We start from the raw sequence: 17,685 nt of genomic DNA, 5'->3' as shown, positions 1-17,685 counted from the left end.
TATAGCCTACTATAGTAGGCTATGTAGCCTATATCAACCATATATTGAGAACCGTGTGATGTAGGGAAAATTTGCTGGAATTTGTTGGAAGTTATTTTACGCACAGACATCTGACAGACATTTGACTGGTTAATGTTATTAGCGTTAAAGTTCATGAAATGCCAGGACTGCCCTGTCACTCACTTCACTGTTGACTGGTGCTGTGATTCCCCTTGCTTTAGACTCGTCATTGTGAAAGACATCTAGTGGTCATTCAGCGCTCTTCACGCTCCAGCGCTCGCTCCTGAAACATTCACAGGTGTCCAGGAAATGTGGGAGCATTACAGGACAGGTGCAGGACAGGGATCATCTCCTACGTGCGTTTCTTTTTCTCTTTCAGAGGAAAGTCCCTCACACACTCCTGCATGCGCGTGCTGGCACAGAAAACCCCTCAGTAAAACACACGGCGATCCTGACACAACAAAACGTGTAATTCTTCCTCGGAACTTCGGTGAGCTCAAAGCTGAAGGAAAACATGTCCATTTCCAGATAGAAGGTGACTGAATGTTTTATTTCTCCGAAGGTATCATCATAATCCATCTTTTTTTGCAACGCGGAAGTAGATGTTTTCTGTGATGTGCGAGACTTCCGATTCATCAGCATCAATAGTTGAATGAATGGCTAACTGTAAGAATAACTATAATCAGCAGTAAACTGGAAAACTATTTCCGCTTCAAACCAATGTGTAGGTAGGCCTATATAATTACGACTTTTAAAATATGAACAAATATCAGTTTGCAATATCAAGCAGTAGCCAATAAGGAAGCCACATTAAAAAATCATGTTTGGTCAATAATTCATAGTTATGACACACACAAAAAACATGTCATAATTATAAAACGATAAAGTTAAAATAATTTCCACTTTATCTCATAAATATGACTTAGTAGCCTATTTCATAATTAAGACTATTTAAGTTATTATTTTTACATTTAATCTCATTCATCTCCCTTATGTGGTGGAAATGGGCTTCCATTGCATATTGTTTTATGTTTTGTACAGCTAAAACTGGAAGCCTCGCACATTCACATTCACTCATTTTCTTTAAGAATAAGACGGTTAAATGGTATCACTAGGTTCATGTTTAAGAAATTATACTATTCCCATGGTTTTTTTCTAGATAGATGAATGCCTGTGATTTATACAGCAGCAGATTATGTTGCTCATTTAAATCCTTTTGGACTCTGAATGAGTTTAATGCTTTTACCTTGGGTGTGTTCCTCAAAGAAATCAATATTTATATCTGAATTGTGACCACAGGCTCTGTAATCCTATGCCAGCAGAATGTCTTCCGCCTCACTGTGGTGACTGTAAATTCCCAGTTTTGACTCAAAGTCTCTGGTTTCCTCCTATGAGAAAGGTACACATTACTGCAATCCCAGCTCGGCCCACCCACCTCAGTTCTGTTTTCAGAGGTCAGTAGAGGAAACTTTAGAAAATTCAAGACTGACATGTACATCTGATAATACAGTACATACTGTAATATATGATATGCAAATGTGCAGAAAATGTACCTTTAGGGGTACAGCAGCTTGTCACCGGGACATTGCCCTTAAAGGGATATTTTTGTATTTACCAATAAAAGTTCATAGTAGCCTACCTTAAGGCTACATATTACTCTAAGGTACTAAAATGCACTTTTTAGGGGTAGATAAAGTATAAAGATATATGTATAAAGATATATAAGATAAAGGTATTGCCCTAGTGAAAAGCTGGCCTAGGGTAAATTTTTTGACAGTGTACTGTTTATGATTCAAAATAGTTTTCACTTCATTATTTGCTTTTAGACAAAAGCTCACACACAAAGACTTGGCATTAACTCGGCAACTATTTAAAGGCGCAGCCAGTGCGTCATTTCTACACCATAAGTGGCAAGAGCTAGAATAGAAAATGTACCTTGATTTTTGAAGACATTTTTTGTATAAATGTTTTTAAGTCTCTTCTGCTCACCAAGGCATCAAAATACAGTAAAAACAGTAATATTATAAAATATTATTACAGTTTAAAATTGCTGTTTTCTATTTTAACATATTGTAGAATGAAGTAATTTATTCCTGTGATCAAAGCTGAATTTTCAGCATCATTACTCCAGTCTTCAGTGTCACATGATCCTTCAAAAATAATTCTAATATTTGATTTGCTGCTCAAGAAATATTTTTGATTATTATCAATGTTGAAAACAGTTGCTGGTTCTTCATATTTTTGTGGAAACCATGATACATTTTTTAGATTTTTTGCTGAATATAAAGTTCAAAAGAACAGCATTTTATTTGAAATAGAAATCTTAAATGTCTTCACTGTCACTTTTGATCAAAATGATTAATTTCTTTAAAAAAAATCAAACCATGTGACTCGAGCCAATAACAGCAACAGCAGCAGCAATAGCAGCAGCAGAAGCAATAACAGCAGCAATAACAGCAGCAGCAATAACAACAACAGAAGCAATAACAGCAGCAGCAATAACAGCAGCAGAAGCAATAACAGCAGCAGTAGCAATAGCAGCAGCAGAAGCAATAACAGCAGCAGCAGCAATAACAGCAGCAATAACAACAGCAGAAGCAATAACAGCAGCAGCAATAACATCAGCAGCAGCAATAACAGCAGCAATAACAACAGCAGAAGCAATAACAGCAGCAGAAGCAATAACAGCAGCAGCAGCAACAATAACATCAGCAGCAGAAGCAATAACAGCAGCAGCAGCAATAACAGCAGCAGAAGCAATAACAACAGCAGCAGCAATAACAGCAGCAGAAGCAATAACAGCAGCAGCAGCAATAGCAGCAGCAGAAGCAATAACAGCAGCAGCAATAACAGCAGCAGAAGCAATAACAGCAGCAGCAGCAGCAATAACAACAGCAGCAATAACAGCAGCAGAAGCAATAACAGCAGCAGCAGAAGCAATAACAGCAGCAATAACAGCAGCAGCAGCAATAATAGCAGAAGCAATAACAACAGCAGAAGCAATAACAGCAGCAGAAGCAATAACAGCAGCAGCAGCAATAACATCAGCAGCAGCAATAACAGCAGCAGCAGCAGCAATAACATCACCAGCAGCAATAACAACAGCAGCAGCAATAACAGCAGCAGCAATAACAGCAGCAATAACAGCAGCAGCAGCAATAACAGCAGCAGCAATAACAGCAGCAGCAATAACAACAGAAGCAATAACAGCAGCAGCAGCAATAACAGCAGAAGCAATAACAGCAGCCGCAATAACAACAGCAGCCGCAATAACAGCAGCAGCAGCAATAACAACAGCAGCCGCAATAACAGCAGCAGCAGCAATAACAGCAGCAGCAGCAATAACAGCAGCAGCAATAACAACAGAAGCAATTACAGCAGCAGCAGCAATAACAGCAGCCGCAATAACAGCAGCAATAACAGCAGCAGCAGCAATAACAGCAGCAGCAGCAATAACAGCAGCAGCAATAACAGCAGCAGCAATAACAACAGAAGCAATAACAGCAGCAGCAGCAATAACAGCAGAAGCAATAACAGCAGCCGCAATAACAGCAGCAGCAGCAATAACAACAGCAGCCGCAATAACAGCAGCAGCAGCAATAACAACAGCAGCCGCAATAACAGCAGCAGCAGCAATAACAGCAGCAGCAGCAATAACAGCAGCAGCAATAACAACAGAAGCAATAACAGCAGCAGAAGCAACAGCAGCAGCAGCAATAACAGCAGCAGCAATAACAGCAGCAATAACAGCAGCAGCAGCAATAACAGCAGCAGCAGCAATAACAGCAGCAGCAATAACAGCAGCAGCAATAACAACAGAAGCAATAACAGCAGCAGCAGCAATAACAGCAGAAGCAATAACAGCAGCCGCAATAACAGCAGCAGCAGCAATAACAACAGCAGCCGCAATAACAGCAGCAGCAGCAATAACAACAGCAGCCGCAATAACAGCAGCAGCAGCAATAACAGCAGCAGCAGCAATAACAACAGCAGCCGCAATAACAGCAGCAGCAGCAATAACAGCAGCAGCAATAACAACAGCAGCAATAACAGCAGCAGCAGCAATAACAACAGCAGCAATAACAGCTGCCGCAATAACAGCAGTAGCAGCAATAACAACAGCAGCAGCAATAACAGCAGCAGCAATAACAGCAGCAGCAGCAATAACAACAGCAGCAATAACAACAGCAGCAATAACAACAGCAGCAATAACAGCAGCAGCAGCAATAACAACAGCAGCAATAACAGCAACAGCAGCAATAACAGCAACAGCAGCAGCAATAACAACAGCAGCAATAACAGCAGCAGCAGCAATAACAGCAGCAGCCGCAATAACAGCAGCAGCAGCAATAACAGCAGCAGCCGCAATAACAGCAGCAGCAGCAATAACAGCAGCAGCAGCAATAACAGCAGCAGCCGCAATAACAGCAGTTTATTTGAAATAGAAATCTTAAATGTCTTCACTGTCACTTTTGATCAAAATTATTAATTTCTTTAAAAAAAATCAAGCCATGTGACTCGAGCCAATAACAGCAACAGCAGCAGCAATAGCAGCAGCAGAAGCAATAACAGCAGCAGCAATAACAACAGCAGAAGCAATAACAGCAGCAGCAGCAGCAATAACAGCAGCAGCAGCAATAACAGCAGCAGCAGCAATTACAGCAGCAGCAGCAATAACAGCAGCAGCAATAACAACAGCAGCAATAACAGCAGCAGCAATAACAGCAGCAGCAGCAATAACAGCAGCAGCAATAACAGCAGCAGCAATAACAGCAGCAGCAATAACAGCAGCAGCAGCAATAACAACAGCAGCAATAACAGCAGCAGCAGCAACAGCAGCAGAAGCAATAACAGCAGCAGCAATAACATCAGCAGCAGCAATAACATCAGCAGCAGCAATAACATCAGCAGCAGAAGCAATAACAGCAATAACAGCAGCAGCAGAAGCAATAGCAGCAGCAGCAATAACAGCAGCAGCAGCAATAACAGCAGCAGCCGAAGCAATAACAGCAGCAGCAATAACAGCGTAGCATATGTATTCCGCCAAGACCAAACATATCAACATTGTCATATCCATTACTCCCTCACACACTCAGAGAGTTGTCATGACAGAATTATGCTGTGCGACACACATGATCAGAATGGTCAGTTCATCAAACAGGCTGATGTAACCCTATCAGGAAACATTCTCAAAACGTTCCGCCATGGACAAACGTTCTCCCAGTAACGTTAATATAACATTCGTTCAAAGTTATCTGGTCTTTAATAATGTTCTAAAAAACATTATTTATACATTGTTCGCGGAAAAACATTTTAGTTCATCAAATGTTTTTTTTTCTTAATGTTACTACTTGTTTCATAACTTTCAAAGAATGTTTGGAGGAAATTGATCAAATTGAATGAAACCTTACCGTTAGTATAACCAATAAAAAACTTAACGGGAAAGTTAGCAAAATGTTCTTATAACATATTTTTGTTAGAAAGAACATTAAAAAATCCACACAGTCTGACCGCACAGGACTCATACTGTACAATCGGACAATCAGAAATGACAGGAAAAAAAAATCATGTGCACTGAGCTTAAGGTCTTAGCCTGTGTCTTAAACTCTCTGCTGCCTGTCCTGCTGTTTGCAATCTGGTAAGAAACATCAAGGAAATAAACGTAAATGTCACAGATTGTTCATTATGGATCAGCATTATTTGCCTCAGACAGTGTTTAATTAGTTTAGGGGAATTCAGTCAATGAAAGCCTACGCGTCTGACTCAGTTCACTTGTTGTTCTTCCGTCGTGTGGTCAGTCTGAAGCTCTGAGGACTCACAACCTGTTCTGAGCCGTCACATCTCTCTGTGGTTCACAAGATTATACACCATACTTGGCTACATCAGCACAAATCCTTCAACCTCTGGAAGATGAGACCAAACCTAAAGCTTAACCCACTAATTTTACGTCACAGTGTGGCAACCGTGTTCCACAATTATGAAGAAATGACAGCGATTCCACATAGCGTAGAGTGGTTGACCGCTCACAGCCCACGCTGGTGATGTGACGGTATGCACTTGTGAAGACCATACACGTAAAAGCGAGTGGGAGCGGAAGGAGATTGTTTGTTTCTGTTGGCCTGTTGGTGAAGTCCATGTGGTTAACTCTGACTGCTAGCTAGGCTAAGCATGCTAAATCCCTCACCACAACACTTGTGCAACGGATACAGTGGGGATTTTGTGTGACATTAGATAGATTAAAATGATAAAGACACAGAGAATATGAAAAACAACCTAAAGATGTATTCATAGACTGTAAAAAAAAAAAAATTGGATCAGTAAGTCATTGCAACTTGTTTTTACATTTATCTAATCAAATTAATTTTCAACTTAGCTATATGAGATCAAACTAAATTTTTCAAATACAAGTAATACAAGTAAAAAATGACTTGTACAAGCAAGTTGATTGGTGGAATGTTAAGACCAGACAGACAGACAGACAAACTGACAGATAGATAGACAGACAGATAGAGAGATAGACAGACAGACAGATAGACAGACAGACAGGTAGATTGACAGATAGATAAACAGACAGACAGACAGACAGACAGATAGATAGATTGACAGACAGAGAGATAGACAGACAGACAGAAAGAGATAGACAGACAGACAGAAAGAGATAGACAGACAGACAGCCAAACTGACAGATAGATAGACAGACAGACAGGTAGATTGACAGATAGATAAACAGACAGACAGACAAACTGACAGATAGATAGACAGACAGATAGAGAGATAGACAGACAGATAGAGAGATAGACAGACAGATAGAGAGATAGATAGACAGACAGACAGGTAGATTGACAGATAGATAAACAGACAGATAGATAGATAGATTGACAGACAGAGAGATAGACAGACAGACAGAAAGAGATAGACAGACAGACAAACTGACAGATAGATAAACAGACAGACATATAGATAGATAGATAGATAGATAGATAGATAGATAGATAGATAGATAGATAGATAGATAGATAGATAGATAGATAGATATATTGACAGACAGAGAGATAGACAGACAGAGATATATATAGACAGACAGACAGACAGAGAGATAGACAGACAGACAGAGAGATAGATTGAAAAACATGCTTAATAATTGTCATGAAAACAATGATACAATACAGAAAGAAAAATCTTAGTGGTACTCAAAACAGGCTCAGTTTGCTCTATGCAAAATAAAATAGGCTTTAGGGGTGAAATGTGAGATTCACTCCTCTGTTGCTCTGTGTCTATATGCAGTGTTGTTTAGATCATGTGACGATGCATTAATCAATCAGTAATGCAGAATCAGTGCGTGGGTGTTTCCATTTTCAGATCTATAAATATGTCGGGGTTTAGTTGGTTTCACAGTGTGATAAACACAGAACAATCTAGAGGGGGAATTCGGTGCATGTTCCCCTTTCAAAAGGTTTGTGGAAAGGTTTACGAATGGCATTTAACATTTAAGGCCACATATACATATAGCTCAAAATGTCACAAAGACTCAGTTTGTGCAGAGTATTTCAGATCTACTGATGAATGGCTGATTCTTTGTGATGTGTGCAATGGTTTTCAATTCAGATCCTGGAATTACAAAACAAACATGTATAATGTATATCTATAAAGTGCATTTATATAAATATTAAGTTATAATACATTTTTGTAATACAAATTGCCATATTATGAACATGATAAATTGACTAATAAATGTATGTTGCTATGTTTAATGTGCAAATAAAAGTAATTTGATTGTATTGATAAAATACACATCTGATATAAACAAATTACATTTATTTTCATATTGAACATTGCAACAGACATTTGTCACTCACTTTTCGTTTAAATCAGATGTTTTTATCATATAAAAAGCCCATCCAAATTATGTTTATTTTCATATTAAACATCGCAACCTGCATTCATCGCTCAGTTTAGCCATTTTAAATATGACAATTAATATGAACTAAATAATAATAACTTAATATTTATATAAATACATAGTTCTGTCATATAACTCTAGATGGCGCAGATCGGCCCTTACTGTAACTCAATCTGCTTGCAATCACATCGTTATCTATAGGACTCAGCTGATTGGTTGCTGGTGTATCAGTAGCCAATGAGCTCGCTGCTCAACCTTCAACTTGGTCAGCATTTGCATCAGCACTTTCAGAAACCCTCCACCTCCCCCAGCTCCACCTGTATAGATCTGCTACGGGTAACTCATGTACAGCTGCAGCTTATACTTGTGTGTCATGTATGTATTGGCAGTAGCAAGTACAGGACCGGTTTGTACTTTTTTGAAAGTCTCATCTGAGTAAGATAAGTCAACATTGAACCACTTTAAAGTTTATTTTATCTTTACGTTTGTATCATTAGATATTCGAGCTAATTGAAACCCGATACTTACATTAAAAGTGTAATCCTGCATTTTCTCTAAAAAAGAAAATCCAGTCATTGGCGTCCAGCTGGGGTTCGTGAAATCAAGGGAAAAATTGGTTTAAAAAAAAAGACTAAGATTGTATTTGTCTTTAACATCATAATATCGTCTGGATTTGTTGAGCGAGGTTGTAGCATGTGCTATGTTGTTTTCGTTATTTTTTTATTATTTTAATCAGTATTTTTTTGGTGTTTTTCTTGTTCTTTTATGTGTATTTATATATGATATATTTGGGTGTAATTGTGATTGTAATTGGTTGGTTTTGTATGTATTGTTTGGACCCCAGGAAGATAGCTGTCGTCTTGGCGTCAGCTAATGGGGATCCTTTTAAATAAACAAATAAACAAATAAATGAATGTTGGGAATTGGGATATAGGCTGCGAAGGATCCACTCTTCGTGGCCCATGAAAGAAAGGACACATTGGAAGGAGCCTTTGAATTGGGACAGCTTTGACCCATTCAGCCTGTGAATCCAGCTTTCTAAGGATGCAGCAAATGAATTGGGACGCAGCTTAAAAACTTCAGAACATTGTGGCTCGTGCACTTTTTGCTTAAAGACAGAGAAAGCTCTCAAACTGTGCGAAATTACGAGAAGCCTGCGTCATCTGCTGGTTCTTTTTAGAAGCAAGCAAGTGTTTATGTGTTAACCTGCAGCGGTTTCCCTTTGACCCGCTCTGTGCAGAACGAACCCTGATTGATGACTGCAGGAGCCGGAACCCGCGGATTAGAGCCGTCACTGCCGTGACCTCTGATGGGTCCGCCATGTGAGGTATGGCTGGTGACCTTTGACCTTTGAACATTTTTACTTCGTCCCAAAACTCAGCAAGCCACTGAGTATTGCACCTTAGCATGTTGATAATACTCTAATAAGCACAAAAATGCATAAATATCAGGTAAAATAGTCTATATTTAGCAATAGTTTTCTGTACTAAATGAAGTACATTTGTAATTTAGCATTGCTTTAGAATTCTGAATTTAAATTCTAAATGCTTTTGCATTCTAAAACCCTCTAGCATTCTAGAATTTGTTCAAATCACAGTATCTGTTGTGATGCCTATAATGCTGTCTAGGTAGGCAGCTCGCTAGGTTTGGGAACAGAGCGTGTGCAAGGTGATTTATGGAAATCATCATGCCAAAGAGCGTTTTACAGCATGCAAAGCAAGTGAAATATTGAAGTTGTCACTGGCCTTTTAAGGGTTTAACCAAAACATGTCACGGCAGAGAAAATAACCATGATGCTGTCCAGAGGCCCGCTCGTTTGGGAGTTTGACAAAAAGCCCCGTTGGGTCAGCGGGCAGCCGGAGCGGAGAGACCCATGGTCAGAGCAGGGGGATGTGATATATTGTGGCAGGAAGATTAAACCAGACCAGCATGGCCTCAAGCCCAACCGACCAGCAAGACAAACAAAGGCCAGGGAAGAACATGCCATGGGGGAGGATGAGAAACACACCGAAATCACAATCACATCCAGTGCACTGCCAGCCGTTCCTCATTGCTGTCCGTATTTATGGAAGTCATCGAAAGTAGTTTTGAACTACAAACCTATAACGGTCAAGCATTTAAGTGTAGCTTTTATATCGAAAAGAAGTCGTTCACCCAAAAATGTATTTTCATTATTATTTATTTGCCTGCATGTTGATTTAAACCCAAATGAAAAAAAAATTCAGTGGAAGAGCAGATTCATTGATGCCAATGTCACAATGCTGCATTTTTTAACAAAAAATAGATTATAAATGGCATCAAAGACTTGAAATATGTTTATATACAATACCGTTCAAAAGTTACAAAAATAATAATAATAATACTCTTATTCAGCAAGAATGCATTAAATTGATCAAAAGTGACATTGATCAAAATATGTAATTATAATGTAATAAATACTGTTCTTTTGAACTTTTTATTCATCAAAAATCATGAAAAATCAAATCATCATATTATAATGATTTCTGAAGGATCATGTGACACTGAAGACTGGAGTAATGATGCTGAAAATTCAGCTTTGATCACAGCAATAAATTACATTTTCCAACATATATTTGACAACTGTATATTGACTGTTATTTTTAACTGTAATGCATTATTAATGTTTTTATGTATTTTTGATTAAATTAATGCAGAAAAGACTTCTTGTTTGAACGGTAGTGTATATTTTTAAAAAATATTTTGATATTTATTCATTAAAATATGTATAATATATATTTAATGGTGCAGTCAAAGTGTTTTAACTGTATTGAGCTTGACCACCGGCTGTTACACACACACACACACACACACACACACAAAACATGTGGGCGACATGTGGGAGTTTTTTTGTTTTTTTTTTGGAGGTGATATAGCAACGGGATTATGAAAAACATGACTGTTACCGTATATCTCCCCATGTGTTTGGGAAAAGTTTAACACAAAACCTAATTAAAGTTTATGAAGTGTCACCTTTTCCCAGTAAAAGTCACAGGAACAACTCCAACTCTTTTCTTAGCATCAGTCTCATGACCTACATTACAGCATCACGGTGGAGTCAGATCACACGCTGATTTACCGTCCTTTCACTTTCTGTGTGTGACAGTCGCTCCGTCCCGTAACCTGCCTCCACTGAGCTGTTATCTGGGGAATAGGAGACACCATTGTCCTCCTCAGTTTGGCCTGGAGAGACGGGCTGTTGTTGTGCCAATTTTTCACAGTGTGTTGTGTATAACTGAACTACACAGTCGTGGTTGTGCTCAATGAATGTCTGAAAATTAAGTGTGATCCATTTGTCAAAAAATTCATGAATATGTTTTAATCACAGTCTTACTGACACATCTCATTTGAAGTGTATGTGTTGCTCTTAATACAATGCGACGTGCTTCCGGAGATACATCAACAAAAAGCCTAGGAATCATGAAAATGTCAATCATTTACCTGTATGTCATTCCAAAAAACATATGATTTGTTCTGTTTTTATTCATACTGAAAGTGAACGAGGAAAGAAAATGTCAAACTCAAATAGCGCGACAAAATGCTCCATAAATGTTTGTGCACTACGCCTTTAAAACACATCTGATAGTTTGCATGATGAACAGACCCAGATTTAAATCAATATTTAATGAAAATTTTAGAAAAAAACACAAATGTTCAAAAGTTTGGAGCTAGACATATTTATAGAATGAAATGAACACTTTTATTAAACAAGAAAAGACATTAACATTATAATGTTAGAAAATATTTCTGTTTAAAAATGACTGCTGTTCTTTTGAACTTTCTGTTTTCAAAATTGATAATATTCATAAATGTTTCTTGAGCAACAAATCATCATATTATAATGATTTCTGAAGGGTCATGTGACACTGAAGACTGGAGTAATGATGCTGAAAATTCAGCTTTGATCACAGATAAATTACATCTTAAAATATATCCAAAGAGAAAACGATTATTATGGATCTCAATAATATTTACAATATTACTGCTAAAACGAAACTTTTTGATCAAATAAATGCAGCTTTTGTGAGCAGAAGACTCTTTCAAATACATTAGCAAATATTACTTTTGAAAGAATAATGGCAAATCAAAATTAATTTGACATAATATGTCCACGTGTGTTATTGTTAATGTCAAACTGTAATGTCTATTTTTGTCATTATTGAAGCTTGAAAACTCCCGCTGCAATTCACTTTCACAAGAGCTGTGTGTCACGGTTTGAAATAGCATGAGGGAGAATATTAAATGACAGAATGTTAATTTCTGGGAGAACAATCCCTTTCCTTTCTATGTGCCATGTACTCAACATTGCTTAAATTCCCCACTGACGGGAAGACATTAAACCCAAGCCCCAGTTTAACTGCCCCTGCCAGGGTTTTCTCAACAGCCTCTCATTCGTATACAGAAGAAAAGTCCAAGTGGAGGGAACATTGACATTCCTGCTCCTCCTCTGGTACAGTAGCCTGATCTCAGATCAGTGTGTCGTTACCATAGCGCTGTGCCCGATTCAGTGAGGAGGGCGTTCATCTCCACTTTCAAAATCACGGCAATGAACAACAATGCATGCGGTTTCTTGCGTCGCCGAACACCTTTAAGGAATGACGCGCGGACGATGACCTTTGCCCGTCGACACAAGAAGACTCCGCAGATGCCAGACGCGGGGCGAGCGTCACCTGCGCGGCTGATGCGTGTCCGATGCGTAAAAGCGCACAATGACAACAACCCGCGCGCTCTGCGGTCCCGCCGCGCTTAATCTGGATCTGGAAATGTGAAAGGCTCGGGATTAGGAGGTTGTCGGGTGATGCGAATCGCCCTCCTTTGTTCGCGCAGATGAGGGTCTGACGTGTTCCCGGGGGATTTTCAGTCGCGGTTCAAACCTTGAGACGCTGGCGAGTCGGTCACACACACATAACACACACACACACACTCTCACTCAATGCTGCTATGACTTCCTGCATGCGTCCGTACTGTGATCTGTTTGCTCTTCGCATGCTGCTGCTCATCTCGGTGCTGATACTGCTCGCGAGCTCCGCTTCGGGTGAGTTTGCTGTGGCTCGTAACACTTTCACTGGACGTTCAGTGTGTTTCATTGTCTTTACCCTGTCATGGACTAGTCAGATGCATCTTGAGATCATGAACTCAATGAATGGGAATGTCAGTGTTTACACATGGGGCAAGTTGTCACGCGGTTCTCAGCTCAGTAACTTGAGTCACAACTGTGTGTGTTCATTTTAAAGTGTCTTTATTTAAAACATTTCTTTGTTACTGTAATTATCTACATTCTTATATCATTTTAGGTCGTTTGTTTGGTAGCAAGAGGTCAAAAAACACACACTTGTAGGATGTACATTCAGGCATGAGTCAAGTGTATAGGGTACTGGAGGACATTGCTACAGAAATAAGTTTATTATGATGATATTGTTGTTGCTTCTTCCATTCATGCTTCACATATACTGTTGCACTATAGTCTATAATACATTTTAAATTCAGATATAATGTGGAAAATATTTGCGTTATATAGCATTTCATATTTTAAACACAGGTATTATACTCATAAACCAGCTAACAGTGAATGTTCCCTAACATTCTGGCAAAGTTATGAACAAACACTCTTCCAGTACACTGTAAAAAAATTATTGTTGGTTTAACTTAAAAAGGTAAGTTACCTGGTTGCCCTAAAAAATGGAGTTCATTGAAATTAAACAAATGAGTTAATGCAATGGAGGAGATTGGTTTAATCAATAGAAACTCACAATATTAAGTTATCTAAACTACGATCATTATCTAAGCTGATGTGACAAAAGATAGAAAGTTGTGATTACAAATAAAAAAATTTTTTTTACAGATGTCTGGTCTTTAATAATGTTCTCAAAATGTTAGCACTTAAACATTATCTATACGTCTTTCATGGAATATTTTGGTAACACTTTATTTTAAGATGACGTAGTTACACGTTACATGTAATTACTATAGGCTAATAACAGTAACTTATGCATAATTACAAGTAACTAACCCTACACCAAACCCTTAAGTATATGTATTATTTAATAAGTATAATGTAGTTCATTAATATTACTCAGTACTTATTTGAGTAACTATGTAACTACGTCACCTTAAAATAAAGTGTAACCGATGTTTTTTTCTGAAATGTTTCAGTTGGACATCCGTCTAACACTTTTTAAACGTTTCTACTTGTTTCGGAGAACATTCAAATGTAACGTTCCCATAATGTTTGCAGAATTTAATGTTCCGTGACATTCACACAACCAACGTTCATATCTTATCGGTAACTTTAGCATAATGTCCTTAAAACATATTTTTGTTCCGACTGTAACATCTTGTGTGATAGGAAGCACTAGAAGGTCATATACAGAATGGTTGTGCACATGAATACACAGTTTCTCTGCTAACAGTGTTCTGACAGGGTGTGTGTTTGACACAAAGGCCCGCTGAAGATCTGAACTCTTGCTCATTCATGTGTAAATGTCTCTGTGTTCAGCAGATAACCGGTGCCGGTCTGCCCTCGCCTCCACATGTGAAGACTGCCTGAGACGCGGCCCTGAATGTGCATGGTGCTCTCAGGAGGTGTGTGTGTGTGTGTGTGTGTGTGTGTGTGAGCTGCTATTGTTGTATCTCGGCACACTGCTCGAGTTTTAAGTGTGTGAAGCGCTTGTCTGTTAGTGATAAAACACTGGAGCCCTAATACCCAGAATGCTTCGGGAGCTTAGGTGATCGTGGGAACCCATAAAACAGAAATGCAGAAACCGCTGATGCATGAATGTATCGATATGGCAATGATTGGTTACAAGGTAGTGTGTGACGTCAGAAACACCAGCGATTTCAAACCGTGTTTTTGAGACTGGTTCACTGCAGTTTTAAGCAGAAAATACTCAGCTATGCTGTCGACTTATGAATTTACTTAAAGCATATTAAAAACACCACATAGACAACATTAAAAACTTGATTTTTCAGTCACCACGGGGATTTTAAGTGAAATAAAAAAGTTTAATTTGAAGTAGTACAATTACTAAAACCAAAATAAATGAAAGCTATACATAAAATTACAAAAAAATGAAATATAAATAAAGTACTAAAAACTGAAATAAATATAAATGAAATGAAAGCTTAATATATCTGACAAAATCTTAAAAAAAGCACATAAAAAGAATTACTAAAATGTAAAGTAAAATGATAATATAAAAAATGTAAAGGTATAGTGTAAAATATTAATAAATACTATAATAGTTTATGTATACTAAAATAACACTGTTTTTGCTTTATATATATATATATATATATATATATATATATATATATATATATCAAAATGAACAAATTAATGAATACAATAAATGAAAATAAATCAAATGATATGTACAATTTTGAAAAAATTGTAATAATAAAAAAGAATTAATTAATTAATAAAATAGTGCGGTCAAATCTGTTAATTGCATCTAACATAAAAGCTTGTAAATATATATATATATGTGTGTGTGTGTGTGTGTGTGTGTACTGTATAGATATACATTTACACACACACATATTATTTATGTTAGATGCAATTAATCTCGATTAATTGATTTGAAGGCCCTCAAATAAACGTAAAAATGTATAATCAGAGGAAAACAAATGAAAACTTATCAACAGAACCATTCAAAAAAATTATTATATTGTTTGGAGAATCTCCCATCTTTTAATAAACAGAAAGATTTGAGAAGCGAGTCTACCTCAATCAAAAGAAATCTATTGAAGTATTGTGCTTTAGTTAGTCAGTTTATAGAGCTTTAAGCTCATGTTTATTGTCTTGGGACAAACGCTTAATTCTTTGTAAAGAAGAAAGCATGTTGTGGTTATGAAAATAAGTTGATTAAGCGTCTGCGCGCGCCCGGCACCAGTCAGAATAATCCCCGACCCGCGTCTCAACAACAGTCTCTGAGCCGAAGAGCTTTCTCACGCTCGTGTGCTCCAGCAGCGCCACACGTGCCCTGTCTCTTCAGGCAGTGACCCTTGACCTTTCTGATGGCTTGTTTACCCCGACAGAGGTTTCTGGACGGAGCGCATGTAAGCCAGCGATGCGGATCTGTGTCCGACCTGCGAGTCAGGGGCTGTGAGGAGGACTTTATCGAGAACCCGAATGTGAAAGTGGAAGTGAACGCCACTGTCAGCGGTTCACAGGTGTCACCGCGAGAGATTAACATCCACCTGCGACCAGGTAAACCAGAACAAACCACTACACGGATACACACACGCCATAGAAAACACAATTCCCACAATACTGGGAAAAACTGACATTGCAATATTATATATTGCAATATGAAAAAATACAAGGAGTTTCATCAGATGACTTGAATGAATCATATAGAAGGATTGCAGTGATTTTTGGGGAGAACAACTGCATAGAACATATTTAATTAATAAAAAATAAAAAAAAGAGCTGAAAAATGACTCTTTGCTCTGAATACCCCAAAATGAAAACGATCCTTTTTGGGGTGAACTGTCCCTTTAAGTGTTAAATCCTTTCAGGGCTGCACAATGTTGGAAAATACTTGAAAAACTCTTTACAATAATTCAAATCAAACCATAACGTGAACATGAACATAAAAAAAATAAAAATTTCAATGGCCCACATTTACCACACTGACCAATTCTATAAAATATGACTATAAAACAACATTCAAAAATAAAATAAAAATGACTATAATAATTATGATTTTTTTATTGTGATTATTAGTAAATATATTACAATAAGAAATATGTACTGTAAAATAAAAAAAATTAGTAATATAATAAATGTTAATTTACTGTAAAATTACAATACTAATATTAAAGTCTTGATGTCTTCCTTTTTAAAAGGTATACCAATACGTTTTTATTTTGACGGGTTGCTGGCAAATAAATGAATGCGCCGCCGGTTTCAGAGTGAACTTACACGCATGCAGCTCACAGTAAATCAACCAATCCGTTCGGAGAACTACACGTGTAAACCGATAGCACGTATATTTATACTTTTTTAGATCGCAGCTTGTGCGTTTTGACAGCCGTACTGAGCAAATATCAATTTTAATTCCATATACACTAAAAAATGCTGGGTTGTTTCAACCCAATTTTGGGTCAAATATAGACAAATTTAGAAATTACATTTTTAACCCAACGTTTGGGGTTTGTCCATATTTGACCCAAAATTGGGTTGAAACAACCCAGCATTTTTTACCAAGAGCACCCTAGCAAACCTAAAACTGCGTAGAAACCATATAACAACATAAATGCAGAAACCCACAGCAAACCACCCAGAGTTTCCTCATGACATGTTCAATAGTGATGATGATGATGATGATGTCATTTCCTGTCTTAGGCAGCGAGGCCAGCTTTGTGATTGAGGTGCGCCAGTTGGAGCGGTACCCTGTGGATCTGTACTATCTAGTGGACGTCTCGGCGTCCATGCAGGACAACCTGGACCGACTGAAGACGGTGGGTCTGGCTCTGTCCCACCAGATGAAGGAGCACTCCAGCGACTTCAGAGTCGGCTTCGGCTCCTTCGTGGATAAACCGGTGTCTCCGTACATCGACGTGCACCCCTCCAAACTCCTGAACCCCTGCAGGTGAGCAGCACACAGCAGAGAGCTCTCATAATCATGACAACATATTTTTCTAATTGGTTTTAATAATTACATTTATTTAAACAGATTTGAACATCTTTTTAATTAATTAAAAAATATATTATATAGTTAAAAATAGTTCAGCCATTTCTCCTAGTCAGCAGGGAGATCAAG

General features: G+C 37.9%; 2 protein-coding genes across 5 annotated transcripts in view; one reads left to right on the top strand and one right to left on the bottom strand.

Annotated features, from left to right (window-relative positions):
* Nucleotides 1-622, bottom strand: part of tmem196 (transmembrane protein 196) — a 35,332-nt gene extending 34,710 nt beyond the window's left edge. The window contains exon 1 of one of the 2 annotated variants that reach the window (XM_079591167.1): nt 184-622. The gene's annotated coding sequence lies outside the window, so the exon portion shown is untranslated. The remainder of the gene's footprint in view (nt 1-183) is intronic. The other variant, XM_079591166.1, reaches the window with a different exon arrangement.
* The window catches only part of itgb8 (integrin, beta 8), a 40,108-nt gene continuing 22,689 nt past the window's right edge, over nt 267-17,685 (top strand). Inside the window, exons 1-4 of one of the 3 annotated variants that reach the window (XM_079591129.1) lie at nt 267-535; nt 14,415-14,500; nt 15,956-16,127; nt 17,268-17,514. In XM_079591129.1, the coding sequence (XP_079447255.1) occupies nt 310-535; nt 14,415-14,500; nt 15,956-16,127; nt 17,268-17,514 (731 nt within the window). In that variant the 5' untranslated portion in view covers nt 267-309. Of the gene's footprint in view, nt 536-12,402; nt 12,954-14,414; nt 14,501-15,955; nt 16,128-17,267; nt 17,515-17,685 lie in introns of those variants that run through there. The other 2 variants (XM_079591130.1, XM_079591131.1) reach the window with 2 other exon arrangements.

This window comes from Phoxinus phoxinus, assembly GCF_949152265.1.
Source record: "Phoxinus phoxinus genome assembly, chromosome: 19".
Lineage (NCBI taxonomy): Eukaryota > Metazoa > Chordata > Actinopteri > Cypriniformes > Leuciscidae > Phoxinus > Phoxinus phoxinus.
Note: the sequence above shows the minus strand (reverse complement) of the source record. Positions and strands in the feature narration are given on the sequence as shown.